At 45.2% G+C, this 18688-nt stretch overlaps 1 protein-coding gene across 1 annotated transcript in view; it reads right to left on the bottom strand.

Moving 5' to 3' along the window:
• The window catches only part of LOC108245115 (activin receptor type-2A), a 45398-nt gene that overhangs the window by 12418 nt on the left and 14292 nt on the right, over nucleotides 1-18688 (bottom strand). Inside the window, exons 2-4 of the mRNA XM_017431775.3 lie at nucleotides 11482-11689; nucleotides 10043-10188; nucleotides 7843-7997 (exon numbers count right to left, since the gene is read on the bottom strand). Of these exons, the coding sequence (XP_017287264.1) occupies nucleotides 7843-7997; nucleotides 10043-10188; nucleotides 11482-11689 (509 nt within the window). The remainder of the gene's footprint in view (nucleotides 1-7842; nucleotides 7998-10042; nucleotides 10189-11481; nucleotides 11690-18688) is intronic.

Here is an 18688-nt window from a genome sequence, read left to right as displayed (position 1 = left end):
AAAGGTGGAGGAGAAAGACGAGCGCCTGACTGACGGCCTCTGATGGAACCAGATACCCTGCTGTAAAATCTCAGCTTTCTGTGTGGCTGCTGCCGGCGAGGAGAAGAAACCTGCAAACGTCTTCGTGTTTTCACTTGAACCCGAGGCGCCTGATGAGCTGACCCCCAGGCCCCCGGGATCCACTCAGAGGCAGCGATAATATATCAAAAGCCTGTCAATCCCAGTTAGCTTTCCTAAAAAAAAAAGCCCCAGATAACGTTACAAGGTTTGCGTGTCGGGGAGATCCAAACGATGGCAACGACCCAAATCTTTGTCTGAGGGCTAAAAGGGAGATTTCAGGAAACAAAAACGAACTTCTGCTTAATTTACGATCCAAGTTTTGGCACCTGGAAACCGCTGGTCTCCAGGAGCTGAAGCCAAAACGATATAAAACCAGGAGAGGCAGCTTCAGCTCCACGCTTCGTGTCCTGACAGGAAGAGAACCTGAAATCAGCTACGAAGGAGCGGTTCTGAAAGCCCGCCGTGAACTCTGACCTTTAAATAAAGTCCTGAAAGACAGACTTATAATCTCTTCCACAGAGGAGATGATTACATTTTCATGTCGTATTATATGTTGGCCTATTTTAGCTGAAAGCTCGGTACGAATAAAAGATGTAAGGATAAAAAAAGGAGGCTATTTGCTGACAAAAAGGTAGACAGAGCGGGGTGTTCTGTGAGCGCAGAGAGGGGGGTTAGGGGGGGAGATGTGAGCGGGAACTCGTGTTTATTTAGGCTAACAGAGAGCTGTGAAGCAGACCTGCTGTCTGCGCCGCACTTTCACACCAAACACCAGCCGAACGAGGCAGAAAATCACCCGCCGTGGTGCCGGGCTCCGGTTTCACAGCAGCTGAAAACTTTAAAAAAAACGCCTTCGCCTGGAAACCAAAACGAGGAATCTGTAGCCGTTTTGTTTTGGTTTTTGTCGGGGACTTTCTTTCCGTTTTAACTCGTCTGACGTCACGTTTCTCCGAGCTGGACGTCCAACGTTTCAGCTAAAAACCTACTGTTGATTTAACCTCAGAAGGCTTTAAATGAACACAGCATTTTATTTATTTATTTGGCAGCAGAGACAGAACGGACACAGATCTGCTGTTTTTAAAGATGGTCACTGATTAGTTTTATTGAAGAGTGTTTTTTAGTCCATTTAGAAACAAAAGTGAACCTGTTACTGTCAGCTTTAATAAAAAAAAAAGCTCTTGGCATTTGTTTTTTTTCTGTCGTAACAAACCAGGAGCCTAAAACCTTTACTCACCTAAAACTAATGATATAATTTAAAGAAATCAACCTACAAAGTGGCCGAACTTTAACGTTTTTTTGCTTTTGGCCTCTCTTTACGGCCTGCTGCTGAAAAGCGAAGCAGGATGATGATGATCTCACGAACGACTTCAGGGACTCTAACCGCTGCATTCGCATCAATAACTGATTAACTATTAGGAGTCGACCTGATTCAAGATGGCCGCCACAGCTCATCTACAAAAACAGCTACAGCTCAGTCAAGAGACTTGGATGGAAAGCCGACCAACTAAAGTCCCACCAGTAAAAAAGTCGATAAATTCAAAAGAGGCCATGAGAAAATTAGTATCTATGTTGGTAAAATGGGCTGGAAACGGGTCTTGTAGAACCCTGTGGAGCTCGTCAAACATTCCCGCCTCTGTTTTTCCTGACGAAGCAACATTTTCAGTCGTGACTTTGATCTGAAGAACCCAAGTGTCACTGAAGGACTCCTCGAGATGCTCGACAAGACAAAAAGAGCAACGTCGAGGAACTCAGATGCCTGAAAATGAAGCCTCATCCGAGCAGCTGCACGAGAAAAACTCCCGCTGATGGAGGGTCCTCCACGGGATGCGAGAGCGAAGATGAATTCCTGCAGCGTCACCCGGAGAGAGATGAGTGACTCCGAGCCTCACCGAGCCTCACCGAGCTGGACCGAGCCTCCGTTTCTCACGTTTACTGCTACCGAGCCGTATCATCTCTAGTTTTATCTCTCTGGAAACTCTTGTTCATCTCCTGCGCTTCGAGGCGGCCCGGCTCGACTCAGCTCCGCCCGGCCCGGCCCTGCCAGGCCTCCCGCGGGAGTCACCGGATCCGCTGTCCGTTCGCAGGGCGCCGAGGCCTCCAAAGGGCACGCATTACACTTCGTCAGCAGCCCACAGGAAACAGGAAAACAGAAACTGCTGCTTCGCACCGATCCCCTCGACCATCTCCTATGGCCTCCTCGGGTTTCACCGCCACGTCAATCCTTCCAGGACGGGATTATTTCGCTCTGTTCTGGGTTCGCATGCAGATTAGGAAACAAAAATCTCGTTTTTTGGACTCGGAATGAGCATCTTAAGGTCACCTGGGACGAATACAAAACTCAAGGCCTCATTAACAGAAAAGCTGTTCACCTGAACTGACTGCTTTTTTATCATTTGATTTTTTTATTTTGTGAGCTCAGAGAGACCGAAATCTGCAGCCACTCTAATTTGATCAAATGTGAGCTGAAATACAAAAGGTTTTTGTTCCTCTCCTCTTTAAGTAATTCGCCCCTGACTTGAAAAATGTTCCAGATAAGTGGCAGGGCTTCCACTTATGCAAAATGTATCTGCCTTCCTCCTCCTCCTCCTCCTCCTCCTCCTCGGTCTGCTCGAGAGATGGAAAAGCAAGCTGCGGTTTCAGTTTCAAACACCTCGGCTGTCTGTCGGCGCAGGAAGCCACAGGCCCTGCAGATCTGCGAAGTGGGTCACGCCACCAGCAGCAGGTTACATAAACATCACAGGTGGACATTCAGACGTGGAGGAAAAAAAACAAAAAAAACAGGCTGCATTCAAAGCCACGCTGGCTGTTTTCCACCATGCACGAAACATTTCCAGCAGAGGACACAAAATAAAAACATCCATTCATGCAAACAACAACAACAACAACAAAACAAAAACCAGGCAGGAATGAAATTAAAACGCTGTGACGTCGCTGAAAAAGCAAAGAAAACGGTGGAGGACTGAGGTGGAGAATCAAGCTCTGAACCCAAAAAGAGGAAAAATAATAAAACTGGGTTTAATTTCAGTCGAACTGCTCTTACCTCCACCATAATATGAAAGGCGTGCTTGTTGAGAAGAACACAGGAAGCAAACAGAGACGTTATTCCTGCTTTCTGTCAAGTTAGTCCATAAAGCAGAGGTCAAAGGTCACCGACGACAGGTCAGTTTGGGTAAGACGGCTCATGAAGGTACAGTTTAGGAACGGAAATGATGTTTTCAGCAACTTTAACTGAGATAAACTAAGATGAACGATGAATGAAAGACGGGAAACAAAGCAGAAACCAAACAAACTAAATAAACTCCTTTAAAACTGTCCCAAATACATGCAAACACCTGCCTTTAAAACCAGATAAATATGTTCTGAAATAAATGCATTAGAATAAAACAGAGCTGATATTTCAAAGTAAATCAATAAATGAATGAATGAACTTTACAAAATAAAAGCCTGCTTAAATAAAGCCAAAAGGTGACAAAATGATGTAAGAATGATCAAAATATTCACTGAAACAACCACCACGAGACAGAAAAATGAACACAAACATGATTAAAAACAGCTAAAATGAACCAAAATAAGACCAGAATGTTAAGCATCTCCAAAAACTAAAAAATAAAAATTACAACAATGGTCAGAAAGTCATTTAAAATGACCACAATAAACTAAAACACGTTCTTCAAATATTAATAAGAACAATCAGATGCATTCTGGTGAAAATGAGACATAAAAATCCCATAAAAATGTCCCAAAAATGAACAACTTACAGCTGAAATAAATCTGAATAAAATGAAGCTGATAAGACTGGAAGAAAAAATATCAATAAATAAAACAAAAAGGTTTCTTTAAGAAACTAGAATCAACTTTAGACAATAAAAGTCATAAAAAAATAAAAGCCCCACCAAAGCTGGTCTCAAAAAACAACAACAATTAAATCCAGGAGTCCTGAAAAAGATGTAAGAATGACCAAAAGGTTCTCTGAAACAAACACAAAAGAAAACGGAACAAAAAGAGACGCACATTTAAAAGAACTGCAGCCAGGAAGGAGCTTAAAGTGACCAGAATGAACAAATTCATCTGACCAGATGTTAATAAACTCGATGACAGGGGTACGGTAAAATAAACGTCCCAAAAACCACAAACTGAGACGCCTGAAGAGGACAGAAGAGCGGACAGGAAGTCAGGAATTAAAGACAACACCTTCAACTCGTCACCAGCTGCTGAGCTGCAGCCAGGGAACAGGAAACACAACATTCCTGACGGGACTTCCAGCTCCGGATGGGAATAAACAACCAAGAACAAAAGCTGAACTACACCTTTATGACCTTCATGATTTTAATCAGGTCACTGCCTGCGCCTGTTAGCAAAATATCTCATCAACTACTGGGCGGGTTTCACTAATCCCTGATTCAAGATGGCCACCACAGCTGAGGCACCTCTAGGAAAACGCAGCTCGAGCGAGATCTTCGTTGAGAGCGTGTGGTGTGCTTGGCGGCAGGAAGCGAAGTTTAAACGTCGAACCTTTGCCCAGGTGAGGAGGGTGAACGAGGTTCTGTGTTCGGGTGCTGCAGCTGCGGGCTTGTGTGCTCAGACGGCCTCCAATCGGCACGGCGGCGTGAAAAATGGAGGCTCGCGGGCAAATATTCGGCTGCCGTCCCACGCTGGATGTGATCTTTCTCATGGCTGTGGAGACTATAAATTAAGAAGAGCCAACACGCTCTTCTTTTTTTAAATAAATAAAGGAATAAACAAATAAAAAGGGCTAAATCAGCCTTCGTCTTTATTAAGTCCACCTCCAGCCTGGCCGAATGTAAATCTGACAGATATATGAGAAAACGCAGCAGGCGCTCCTCTCACTCCGCTTCGTTCCTCTGGAGACGCGGCGTCGTGAAATTAAAAGCTGAGCTGATCTAATAAAGCCACTCTTGATTATTGAGAAGCAACGATTACTTTTGTATCGCCGCCGCAGCTTCTCCACAGAAAACCGCCGTCATCGCCTGGCAGGCTGACGGGACGGAGGCAGAAATGAGGAGAAACAGGAAAAGTCCTTCAGCTGATGATCCACGGCCAAAGAAATCACAAAAAAGATAAATGTAAGGTTTGCATATCACCCGCCGCGTTTTACTTCAAAGTTTAAAACCATCTTCCTGTGTGTGACCTGTCAGCGCTCTGATTAAGCCTTAGGGATGACTCTCAGCTACCACCACGCCAGGTTTCAGCTCAGTATCTGTAAAACTGACATCTTAAACCAAACTGGCTCCAAATTCGCCTCCTTTCAAGGCAGCAGGTGATGAAAAGAAAACATAACGGTTAAAACTTCCAACGTACCAAAATGATCAAATTTAATATCAAACAAAACAAACAGATGATCCAACATCACCACGAAAACTCATAAATAACCAGAGTGATGGAAAATATCAAGAATAAAACGTTAAAAACTCACAACGATCACAAGAAAGTTATTAAATATGCCCCAAAAATCAAACTCAAATAAGAACATAGAAGGGAAATATTTTCAAAAAGGGTCAGAAAACAACCATAAAAAACAACAAAATGCCTGATGAACATGTAAACAATCAAAATATGACTTCATGAGATTAAAAAGTAACCAGAAATATCCATGAAGAGGCGCAAAATTAACTGTATGAAACAAAGTGAGACACAGAGATGTTAGAAATAAATAAATAAACAAGATTTAAGACAAGAAAAACGACTTTTTCCCCAAAACAAATCAACTAAATGACTGAAACCGGCCGTCAGACTCCAGCTGCTGATTGAGACGGGTGCGGTCTGATGAAGTCCACCACCTGCACGTGAACATCATCAGAGAGCGGGGAAAACGCTCCTGCCGGCGCCGGATGCTCTGGATCCAACACGTGGGGTCAGCCATTAAAAATGCATGACCGCAATGGAGCTGGCTGCATTATCAGCCCCGCAGAGTCATGACGAAGCACAAACCGGCTTCCAATCAACGGATCCCTCTTTTATTTTGACATTTCACCGACTTCCTGCACGACGACACGTAACGTGACGCCGGACGTCAGGGATGAACGAGTCAAACTCCATCTGGGAAAATCGATGCTCTTGTTGGTATTTTCCTTCAAAACTCAGCCTCGAATGTGAGCATTTTAATCCAACAGGTTGTTTGTTTTCCTCTCTCCTCCTTTTTAAAGCCTTTCTCTGACTTCTAAACGAGCTGGTAAACAGGAAAATGCAAACGAGGTGACATTTAGATGCATCCTACTGACCTCCTTTCCTTTCCTCGAGTGATTCGTGCAGGAAGGGGGCGCTCGGGGTTTTCATCCGTTACCTGGTCAACCTCCCCGCACTCGTTTCACCGCGCCGCCGACACCACTTTCGCCTGAAACCCCGTCTTGTCTCTTAGCAAAATATCGCAGATTTCAAAGAAACCCCCAGACAGCGTTCAAGATGGCTGCCATGGCCGCGTCTCAGTCAGTTTTACAGAGACTGAGCTAAAATCCGGCGTGGTCTTATAACCTTCCTCCGAGAGCTAACAGATCGAGCTGGATTTCACATAATCGCTCTAATTATGAGTTAATCTCAGATTGAAGCTCTGAAACGAAACGCGGCGGGCGACATGCATTCCTTGAAGGAAACCTTTGGCTTCCTTTGTTTCCACGCCTGTCCAGGTAAAACTCTCCCCGAAGCCTCTTAGCGTTGCTGTTTTTCCAACCACATCAGCTTCGTTTCCAGACGGCATTGTGTAACTGTCTTTTTTATCTCCCCCCCTGCTCTGTGCAAATACAATAAGTAAGTGGAGAGAATTGGCTCCCCGCTCTCCCACCCACCGCCTCCACCCTCGGAGGCAGCGCTGCGAGCTTCTCTGTGTTTAGTTTTGTTTGTCTATATAAAGCCTCATCAATAATGCACAGGCCCCTGACTCCTCTTCCATACGGTGGAGAGCTCTGTGCGCCGTCTCTCCTCTCTGCAGTCGAGTAAAGACGGGCCTCGGATCGCAGAAACTGAGGAGAATCGATTTACTCCCTGCGCCGAACGCGAGGCGGTCTAAAGACGGCCGCACGATGCGAGTAAAGACACGAAAACGGTCAAAAATGTAGACATCAGGTAAAAAGATAAATACTGTCAGTAAGAGAAAAGGAACCCTACAGGTTTGACATCAGATGCGACTGAAAAATCGTTCATCTTTATGTTTTTATTTCAGTGCATGTTCAAGAATTTCTGTTCAAATCAGAGAAAAGCTTCAATTTGTCCCTCCTGGCTGGCCGTAGCTCTGTCTCTCTGCTGCTTTTAGTTACAGATTAAACCAGATCTGTGAAAAAATTTCATTATTTGGAATATTTCTAATACAAGCCCAGTTCAGACAAAAAAATGTAAATAAAAACAGAATTTGATGAATTGAGAATCAAATAAACCTGTATTTCATTCAGAATGGAACATAGCAGACATATCAAACGTTAAACTAAAGACTTATCCTGTTTTTGGAAGAAATAAGGTAAATTTATTGTTTTATGGCAGTAAAATGAGATCTGCTCGTCACACGTTTTTCAGAATCAGGTTGTATTTTAACGCTGTCTGTGCCTCCGAGGCCTCGAGCCGGTGCCTGCAGGAGGTGTTTCCAGGAAAGAAACCATCTGACACGCGGGAACTGAGGCGTTTTACATTTCCCCTTTGTTTGCAATTAACCGATAAAAAGCGGGACCCGACGGTCACCGCGGCTGAACGGACAGAAAGAGAAACTCGAACCGCCTGGGCGAGCAGCTCCGCGGAAACACAACACCTCCGGAACCGAAAACGGCGTGGGGTTTGACTTACATGCGTGGGGACGAGGGCGGCCGGGTAGGCCAGCTTGTGGTGCCTCCACATCCAGAAGGACAGGAGGACGACAGCGGCCAGGCCGATGATGGGAACCAAGGTGTAGAGGAGGGTGCTGAAGAGCTGCGGCTTCGAGGACACCGGGTTGGAGGTGGCTGCAGGCAGACGTTTGGGAAAGAGAGACTTCGGTCAACTTCAACACACGTTCCCAAACTTTAACAACACAAACGTTTACTAGTAATGTGTAACACATACTTCTCCAAGTGCTCTAAACCTTATTTTTGTGTTAAATTAAACACACACTGTGATCCCCTTCTTATTGCCTGCTGGGTGACCATGTACCTGCCTGTGTTAGTAAAATATCCAGAGGATGAGCACATTGATGGCTCTAACTCTGCAAATCTTACAGATACCGAGCTAAAATCTGTGAGAGTTGTCCCCAACTCGTACTCTGAGTGCTAACAGGTCGCACAAGCTAGATCTGTAGAAACAGGAAACAGGAAATAATCCAGATGTTTTTCTTTCATCGCTTTGGGAACGTGGCAATTTTGAAGCATCTGATTGGCCGGGCGCTGAGCGGCCATCATCTGTAAGCGCAGCACTACAACACAGGCTTAGTGCTACTGCGCTTAGAGATCAGATTAGTGCGCACGCACGCACGCACGCACGCGCACGAGCGCCGCAGGATTAGCAGATCCATCTCGTGACATAACGTAATCCTGCTGCCAAAAATAACAGAGCTCTGCAGCGGCGGCCGGGTGACGCCCCCTCCCCCCTCCGTCACGGAGCGCCCGATTCGCCGCCACCATCGGAGGGGAGGGTGGGAAAAGGAGGCGGGGCCGGGGCTGCAGCAGCTGTGCGGCGGGCCTCTCAGGGTGTTTGTGAAGAGTGTTTCACTCTGGGCTGTCTGCAGGTTTCTCACAGTCAAATTCAAAAGGAACACAAAGAGACAGATGAGCCCGTTAGCCGGGGAGTGATGAGTGCAAGGACAGCCGAGGAGAGAAAACGCTGCTCAAACATCTCCACGAGACGGATTATTGTGTCTTTAAAAGAAGAAACATGCCAACTGTGTCTCTGCTCAGCCTGTGTTGGTCTTTTTAGCGTTTCGAACAAACTGGAACGGTTTTTACAGACCGGCGTCTCATCGGACGCAGCGAGATCGCTCTTAACCTGTTAGCACTCGGCAGCGCGGGCGGCGTTACCTGCACCGAAGAAGTGAAAATACCAGACGGATTCTAACTGCCTGAGACGGTTATTATGGTGTAATTTCTGACAGTCAGTTTAAATTCACTCTCTCTAATCGCAGCACGGATCAGATCCAGGTTGGGTTCCCGCCTGCAGCTGGTTCTGGTGCCGGTTTTGCTCCTGTGTTAGCATCTCTCCACTCGCTTCTTTTATAATTCTTCGTCTTTAAAGCTTTGCGACACTCGTCTCTCTTTTTGAAGCAAACGTTCGCAGCAAGCTACAAGAGTTAGCTTCAGGCTCTCCAAGGCTAAAAACCAGGTAAATAATTCCATAACATCAGCTTGTAAGGCTCTCAACGTTACTTAAAAATATAAAAACCTGGATTATAAAACAAATGATGGTCGCTCTTGGTACATTTTGAATATTTAACACAAACCAGATTTTGAATATTCAGCTATCACTGCCCCTTCCCAATCCCGACTTGTTACGGTCATTAAACAAATCTTCCCACAAGTTTTCTTTGAGACTTAGTCACCCTTAGACTTAGGCTCTTATTTTGAAGGTAAACCTTAAAGACAACAGTAAAACCACAAACCAAACCACCGGGACCAGAAAGCTGCAGATTTTTCCTCCAAACTGAGCTTAAATCTTCCCTTCTGAAAGAAAATATCTGCAGCAGTTTTCTTCCCCATTTCATGACAGACAATTTGAACTTTTTACCAGACGGAAGCCTTCTACATCCTGATCAATCTTTTAATTCCTGAGCAACTGGGAGCTCAGAAGATGGCAGACGTTCAAAGAAAAGCTGGATGTAAAAAGTTTCTGATTTGGTGTCTGTTTCTTGTACATTCTGGCACTTTGGGATTAAAATGTGAGCGTTTATTGCTGCACTTAGCGAAGCACTTGTGAAGCTGAGACGTATACTGTAAGCAGGAATTAAATTAACTGTGTGGCTGTAATAGACAGCAGTGATTGTAACTCTCAGTGGGATGCTGCCATGGCGGACTGTGCGTACTGTAGGCGGTGGAATGGTTCGGGCCGCTCGCCGTATCGCTCTGCGGGTCGCTCTGCGGGGCGTACAGGAACCTCTCGTTGCACATGTTGCCTTCGCAGCAGCAGAAGAAAACGTTGGGGCTCTCCTTCCTCTCCACGCACTCGTTGCTGCAGAGGACAGGAAAGAGGGGATCAGAGACACGCGGACGGCAACACCGAGGCAGATTTATATTTCAAAGCGAGGACGTTTTAAAACAGATGACGTTATGCAAAAAGCACGAACACACGTTCTCCTCTCCTTCCTTTTCATTCCCTCGCAGCCGCAGAGGACAATGAAACAAAACATTTATTAAATAACTCCTACGCACGCCAACATGGACACAAACAGACACACAAGCGCACGATAAAACGCACACTCTCTCTCTCGATTTCACTCTCACTCAGCCATCAGATAAAAGCCAAAGGAAGTGGCAGCCGCCCTCGACTTGCTCTGCGCTCTCCAGGGAGGCCAGGCGGCGCCGTCTGAGCAGAGGTACCCGAACTGAGCGCGCTCCTGATCCTGCCGCAGCTTCATCAACCAGGAAATAATAAAAAATAAAACCCACTTCAAGCCAGCCTCTGAGCATCCGAGGCTCGGGCTCTCATATCAATAAACTACAAGAATACAAATTCATTAGCGTACTTTTAGATGGTTAGACTCTATTCATTTGAAATAGAGATCCAAAGAGAAATTTGAATCGGTCCGTTTCTGTAATTAAAATGTAGCCTTGTGCCAGGAAGCACACGGCAGGATTTTAAAAAACTGCTCAAGGTGAATCTACGGTGTTCTGCTTTTTTTCAAACATTATATCATTGCTGCCGCTTCCTGCGGGAGATGGACACGCCGGCCGGACACAGGGGCGGAGCTTATCTGCTCATCTGTCCTCCAGAGCGCTCCCTCACCTCTGATTGTTTACACAGAAAACTGGGTGGAAACAATATTTTATTACCACCTTTCAGTTATTCTGCAGCATCACAGATCTGTGATGTGGTCTGCTAAAGTCAGCTAGCCATGGTGGCCATCTTTAATTGAGCTGAAGCAGTTTTCCAGATATAATAATGTGAAATTCTGAAACGCGGGTACGCGTCTAATGTAAACAAAGCACTGAGCCGAGTCCACTGAACACCACGTGGAAGCTTGAGTCATGTGACTGACCTAATCTAGTTGGTTGTAGTCTGTAGGTACACAAATATGGCCGCCGAGTTTGACCTACTTTCAGTCACTACGGCTGTAAACAAACTATGTTTACAGATTTTTAATTTAAAGCCCCGCCTTTCACCTTTTGGCAACAAAAACACAGAGGAGAAACGTTTAAGGCATGTTCGTAGCATTATTGTCCTTTCTGAAAAGTAAAAACTTCTCTTTGTTCCCCTCTGAATAAACGGTTTGACCTCCCTCTGATCAGACTTCCTGCGGTGTACCTGTCGTAGCAGTTGACGTCGTCCAGCCAGCAGCCCTGCCTGACGATCTCAATGGCGCCCGAGACGTTCTTCCACGAGGCGAAGCAATGTCGCCTCTTGTTCTTCTCGTCGAAGCAGTGCTCGACGTTGGTGCGGTTGATCCAGTCCTTCTCCCAGCTGGAGTTGTAGAAGACGCACTCCTGCGTCTCCGAGCGTCCCAGGATGGCACCTGGAGAGGAGGAAAGAGACTCCTTTAATATTAAATATTGAAACACCTCGTCGGGAAAGTTATGAGACGGACGACTTCGCAGAAACCTGCTGAAGAAGCCGAAACAGAACAGAACGAAAATCAGCAAAACCAGAGCTGAAGCCTGGAGTTAGAAGAATGGTTGCTAAAAGCAAAAAGTTGGATAATAACAGCTGAATGTCTTGAAACTTTAGCTAACAGTTAAAAGTAATAAAATGGCAGCTAAAGCTAAAAGTAGCAGACCAGCAGCTAAAAGCTAAACGCAGCATAAGACAAAAACAGAGCAGTTATGCTGGAGCGAAGAAGGAAAACATCTTGATGTCATTTTATGAGTATTTTTCGTTTTTAATGAAGTTTAATATTTTAAAAAGCATAAAAGTTACAAATATTAAAGATAATAACATGCTGGGCTGGACATCTGGAAGTAATTCATTGCAAATAAAAAAACAAACAAACATTAAATGGGAAAACAAAATCAAAAGCAATTTTTTCCCTCTTCCTATTGTGCTTTTTATCTATCTTCTCTCAGATTTAACACCAAATTAAAGGAGGAGCTTTTTTATTTATTAAAGAGGAACAGGAAAATCCAGCCAGGCGTGACTGAAGGTTATAAAAAAAAAAAAAAAAGGCAGAGAAGCTAAATTCCGCTCACAAACACAAACCCAGGCTGCTTCCCGCCAAAATAAAAAGGCTTCTGGTTTCCTGTGGATCGACGCAGGCAGCAAGTTTGTGCAAACTGATATCCAGGAGGTAAAACCAGCGTCACAGTCAGACTGCTGACAAAACCAGGGACGGTCAGAAATCCTTTCTTTCAGCCGGCTTCTTGCATATCTTACAGCCGAACGCTAAGCTAAACCAGCTCAGTACAAAAGATGTGCAGCTCGTGTGTAAAATATTTCTAAACATGCAAATAAATGTCAGAAAAGGCTTCAGAAAATCGCTGCTCTCTCCTCCGGCCCCGCGGCCCGTCATTACGCAACCTTCAGCTGAAATGAAAATAGGAGAAAAGGCACCAATCTGAATAACTCCCACCGAGCTTTGTGAGGTCTCAAGTGGGAAATTGTTCTGTTGTTCCAGTTAAACGCTCTTCTTGGGGGTCCTTATGTGCGATTACCGAGGTCTGGGGCGTGCTGGATGGAAATAGAGAGAAACTAAACCAGAGCAAACACTTCTGAGCTCTAAACAGAACATTACCCACAAAAAGGCCCCGGTATTGTTCGCTCAAACCACCTTAATTCACCCTACATTCCCCGGTTTTTTAAAATTACTCCTCACTTTTAGGATTTGTCCCCTGCCTTCAATTTATTGAGTCTTTAAATTCACCAGAAAGGAGCAGAACAAACAGTCGAATTTATGTAATGAGTTCTGCACCGTTTAAAAAAATAAGAATTAGGTTTAAGCTGCAGTTCAGGAGGTTAATTTAAGAAGAGATGATGCACGTTGCTGAAGCGAAGGCGGTTAATGCCACCGTTTTCAACAGCGTTAACAGCTGCAGGGAGCCGAGCGCCCGGCGAGGTGGCCCCGCCCCTCTGCGTGCCCAGTGACATTCTTCCCTCGTCAAAGTCCATTTTCCCACGAAGGCCCGGTCCGTTTCGCAGCAACAGGTGCAGCCGTGAGAGCAGAGGGAGGGAAAAACGCAGAAATGACTGGGAGCGCGGGCAGACGTGCACTGTGTGCGCGCGCACGAGAAAGAGAAGAAGAAGTGGAGGCGCAAAGAAAGGAGGCGTGGGAGGATGATCTCATCGCACACGTAGTCCATTATCGCCTGCCGCCGGAGCCGAAGTGAGAACGGTTTTACTCGTTTGCTCGTCTGTCCTGTTAGCAAAATATCTCACCAACAACTGGACGGATTTTAGAAAAGAATCACTGGATTCACATCTCATTAACAACACAATTAAAGATGGCTGCCACAGCTAATCGACCTTAGCTTTCACAAAGTGGCTATAATTCAGGAAAATATAACATTTGGCCTGGTAGTAGGTGAGAGTCGTTCCCAACACATACTCCGATCAGATCAGACACATTGTCAGCGGCGAGATTTTACCAAATTTACCGCAACGCCGTCATTTTGGCCAGGACTCCCTGACAGAAGGAGGATTTATCTTCCTGGTAAAATAAAGGTTAAAGAAAATAAAAGTTCCCAACATGAGATGATCTTTATCCAAAACTCTGGCATGAAAGGCGGCGGATGATATGAATTCCTTCAACCAACTCAGTGACTTCAATCTTATTTTGCTTTTCCTCCATTAAAAACTAATATTCAGAGTAAAAAATAGCTCCCGAAGCTGCAGCGAAATTAACCGGCTGAACTTCTGTCATCACAACGCGCTGAGTGTCAAAACGCCCCGGAGCTACATGCTCACATCCGCACCAGGAATCATGTTGAAAAGCAAAGAGCGAGATAATAAGAGTTAAAACGCTGTCAGATAAGCTCCGCTGTGTTCTGAATCAGGCCGGATGTTGGGAAAAATTGCCTTCATGGGCGATGATTGACGGGTCGGGGTGAAAAGGAATTGTTTTTGCGACCACATCCCACCTCCAGGCAGCCAAAAATAAAAAAAATAAAAAAAGGTTTGATCTTCGAAGGTCTCCCCTTCAGGCGAGCTCAAACCCCTGCTTGTATTTGGCAAGTTCATCCTCTCCAAACGGGGCTTTTCTCATCAGCGTTCGCACGTTATGTTCCCCGCTTCCTGCGGGGCGTCGAACGCTGGGAGGCGCTGACGTGGAGGGTTCGCCCATCAGCCACACGACCCTCGCGCCAGTCCCTGTGGACCGTGACGCTTCGAAGGCCCATTTTACGCGACTGGAAGCGAACGCAGCGGCGCGGTGCGTTCACTGTCCACAGATCATTATGAGAGAGTCGTTATAACGAGTCGCAGAAAACAGAGGCTGGAAATCTGCGACACTGAAGAGCAGAAAGACGGGAATACAGCAGAGAAGTGGGAACTATGGTGGACTTTAAAACAAACACGACATTCTGCCAGAAGGTTACCAAAAAACGAAACAGGAGTCGTTTTGGTAAATTTAGGACAACCCTAAAACAAACCAGGAGACACAAAATCTGTAAAGATATAAAAAATCTAAGCTTTTCCTGTGAACTATTGTTTACTTTCTTCTTGTTGTTTCTCAGCATCCAACTACTTCTGCCTACTTTCAGATGGTTTAATTATCCAGGTATCAAAACATTCAGCTGGTTCAGGATATGAGTGACTTCTGGTATTTATATAACTTTTATACCTTTTAAAATTATCATTTTACTTTCGCAGTTTCATTTAATCTAATGGCGTTTTTAATTTAAGTTGAGCTAATTAAGTTTGAAGCTGTTTTATTTTACATTCATATAAACACTTTTATGTTTATTAAAGGTTAAAAAGCCTGTTCATCACAGGCTGCTGATCAGCTGTTAGCACAGATGCTAACTTGCTAACTTACTGCTGAAAATGCCACAGAACAGCTAAAAGCTAACGCTGTTAGCATTGGGCATCACTGGAAATTCATAAACAAAACCCAAAATAACTAAAGACGGTTAAAGCTTCGAACATTATTTCCAGATGTTCTTCAGGGTTCGGGGCAGAAAAGATGAATAAGAGGTGAAAACACAGCTTTATGTTTCTACGACAGGAAACTACGGCAACTCTACTGGGACAAACGGCATCACCGACCATAACGACTCGCTGAAATCCTTCCAATCTGTGATACGATGGACCTGAAACAGATTAGGACCCCTGACTGGCAACAATACACGACTGAGATTAAATTGAATGTTTTTCTTGATTATTCGTGTTGATTCTCCACTTGAAGCACGTCACCACAGACATCATCATCATCATCAGGTCGGTTAGGGGTCTTCGCTGGCCGCGGCTGAACGAGGTACAATCCAAACACGGCGGTGAATAACGCCATGGAAATAAGCGGCCGTGTTCGTCGGTGTCATCAGCTCCCCGTTGACCTGGTGCCGATCTTGACGTTTCGCTCCTGCGAACAAACACGAGCCCGTGCCGCCCGCGGTTGACATTTCAGTGCGCAAGTTTTTATCCCCTTCAGACAAAAGGAGCTTTATTTTCTTTATTTCCTGGCCGCATGCTCGTGGGCGGAAGCCTCGTCCTTCGAACAATCGCTCCCGTAGGCTCCGACATGATCGTCTTCAGCGAACTTTAGTGAACGCTGCGGCTCAGTCAGGAGATCGATTCCTCCGCGCCGCGGCCGCCATGCCGCCATGCTGCCGGGCAGTTATTGCCCACCTTTGGCACACAGCCACTGCGTACTGTCGCCTCGTTTCAGAGCTGTGATTGATTCGGGCTCTTAACGGCTGTTTTCACAACAAAACGCTGTATTTGCAGTTCACACGGCTCCCGGCTCTTTGGGGCGCAGCGTAATACTCAAACGGCGTCCGTCAAGGTGTTACAGCTCGCCTTGGCTGGGGAACAAAGACGACAGGATTGTTCTCGTCTCTTTAAGACCGGGGAGCTGTCACACTGTCATTTTTTCTCAGGGTGGAGCTGGGCGGAAAGCAGTGTTTCAGGTGAGGGATGAAGATCTGCGGAGGCGCTGATGAAGATGATGACGAAGCTCTTGTGTTGTAATATCAAAGAAAATAATAAAAAGAGATAAATATAATCATGTTTGTGCTGTAATCCTGAAACAAACAGGGTGCTCAGAGTCTGCTGATGTGAGCTTTAAATATATTTGTTTTAGAATCCACATGTTTCAAAGATATATTATTATTATTATTATATGATGATAAAAATCCCTGAAAATCCTCCACCGACCTGTTTATAAAACCGTCAGGAGCTAAATCTCAGTCGGTCTCACAGCTGAATGCATTTTTCATCTATTTGCTTCCCTCTGTCCCGTTTTCTTTTTTTAGTTTTTCACTCTGAAGTTCACCCAGAAGTCACTTTTCACAGCTGCAATTAAAGTAGTACATCTTTCTTTTTCCCGTTTGTTTTTACATCATGCTGTCGGAGGAATCGTGTTTTTATAAGTGAAACATGAAGAACCTGTTAAAAAGTTGGATTTTCTGTTTATAATCACCAACTGCAGAGAGGAGAAGGGTGGACGATAATGTCTTTAAATGTCTTAATGTTGGTTTCTGTTCATCCTGGAGCCGACACCTGACGGGAGACTTCCAAAGAACAGGAAACATTCGAGGCTACAGCGTCTGAACGTCCAGCTCTAAAAACAACTGGTTTATTTCTGCCTGCTCTGATTTCTAAAGCGTACTCCAGAAACATCAAATCAGAAACACGGCAGCGACCGACGAGACGATTTTGCGACCCGAAGCGCGGCGATGCGGCTCACTGGTCACGAACACTCAGAACTCGTTGAGACTGCAACTGAAAATTAACCAATTTTCTTAAGATTTTGAGTCTCCAACTAGTCTAAGCCGAGTGAGTCATCACCTTGACTAAAGATACATAAGAAACAGCCCCGTCCACACAGGAGCCCTTAAACAGTGTTTCTGGAAAATGGGCTCCAAAGTGAAAAATCCTAAACGCCGCCATTTCTAAACACACGGTCACAGTTCCTCCTCCTCCAGCCGTGACACAACACTAACTCTCATCTGCCTTGCTGCCGTGGTTACAAGGGAAAAGATCTGGACAGACGGGCCCAAAGTCAAATTAAACTTTAGGTAAACGAACATTTCCACAGACCCGGACGACACCTCCAACCCCCGCCGTGTCGAAATTAATGAGAGAAGAAAAGCAAAACAAAGAAGCCTGAGCAAAGCTACGCTGAAAGGGAGAACAACAAAGTGGCTAAAAGCAGTAGCGTGCCATTTACTTTACATCAACATGTCCACTTTTATGATAATAACAGCTGACTGTGAGACTCTGCTGGAAGCTAAGCTAATATGGAGGTTATTTAGAAAAGAAAAACATCTATTTAAGCCCCACATGGAGCCCATGCATCAGTCTGACGCTGATTCCAAGGAAGGCCGAGACTTTTGTGACTCCTAATTGATCATCTTTCCGTAGATAAAACCTTCTTTGTCCTTACCTTCAATCTGAACCGTCTAAAAAGAAGTACAATCAGTCACATCGCTGCAGTGCTGCACCCCTCCCACACCATTTCCCTTTTATTGGTGAAAAGAAATGACCTCACAGCGTTTTACAGAGACACATCTTTCTCTTCCACTCGTAGAATAGATTTATCAAGTTTAACCGTGACCTACTTTAGCTGTGGACATTTCAGGCACCCCTCCCCTGCACAAACATCTAAACGCTCGACCCACTTCTCAATTCGCTGGGGCTCGTTTTTCCCTACCTCTCAGACTCTTAAAGCGTCCTCTGACCTTTCAACTTTCTTTGTCGTTTTAAATTTCTGGCATTTGTCTGACGCTCTTATCCAGATTAATTAAGCTCAAGGAACAGAAAAGAGTATCTGTGAGAGTGGAAGATGTTGCTCAGATAAGAGATTTTATACAGAGGAGTAAGGTTGCAAACGGGAGAGGTGATTCACTGAAAAGAGTGTAATAAGAAGATGGAGAAGATGGCAAACTTGGCAGAGACGATACGACTGGAGGAGATTACTGAACATCTGGGGGCGGCATTGGAAACTCGATGTTTTTTTGTCCCGATGCCAAGAGATCACATCAGGTGGATGAAACTCGGAGAACCAGAATTTGAGAGCTGCAGCGGAGTCCCCGAAATGCCAAGAAACAGAAGGAGAAAAAGGGAAAGGGACGAGGAGATAGGGCCGACAAACAGACGGATAAACGGATAAACGGACTCCATGCCTCCGAGCTCCGGTGACGTCCTGTAAAAGCAACTGGATCGCTCACGGTTCCAGTTTGGGGCCAGGAAAGCAGCAGTTCGGGAACGTAACGGTGTCACGCTGCTCTGAGACAAACTGGAGATAACGTTTTATCCCGATGACCATTTTTATTCAAAGGAATGAGAAGGCAGAGACATTACCCTTTAAGGGGCAATTCTGAAACACAACCTTTCAAAAACAGGCTCAAAATTAAACTAGCATCCC

Source organism: Kryptolebias marmoratus, linkage group LG23 (assembly GCF_001649575.2).
Source record: "Kryptolebias marmoratus isolate JLee-2015 linkage group LG23, ASM164957v2, whole genome shotgun sequence".
NCBI lineage: Eukaryota > Metazoa > Chordata > Actinopteri > Cyprinodontiformes > Rivulidae > Kryptolebias > Kryptolebias marmoratus.
This window is presented reverse-complemented; position numbering and strand designations above follow the sequence as displayed.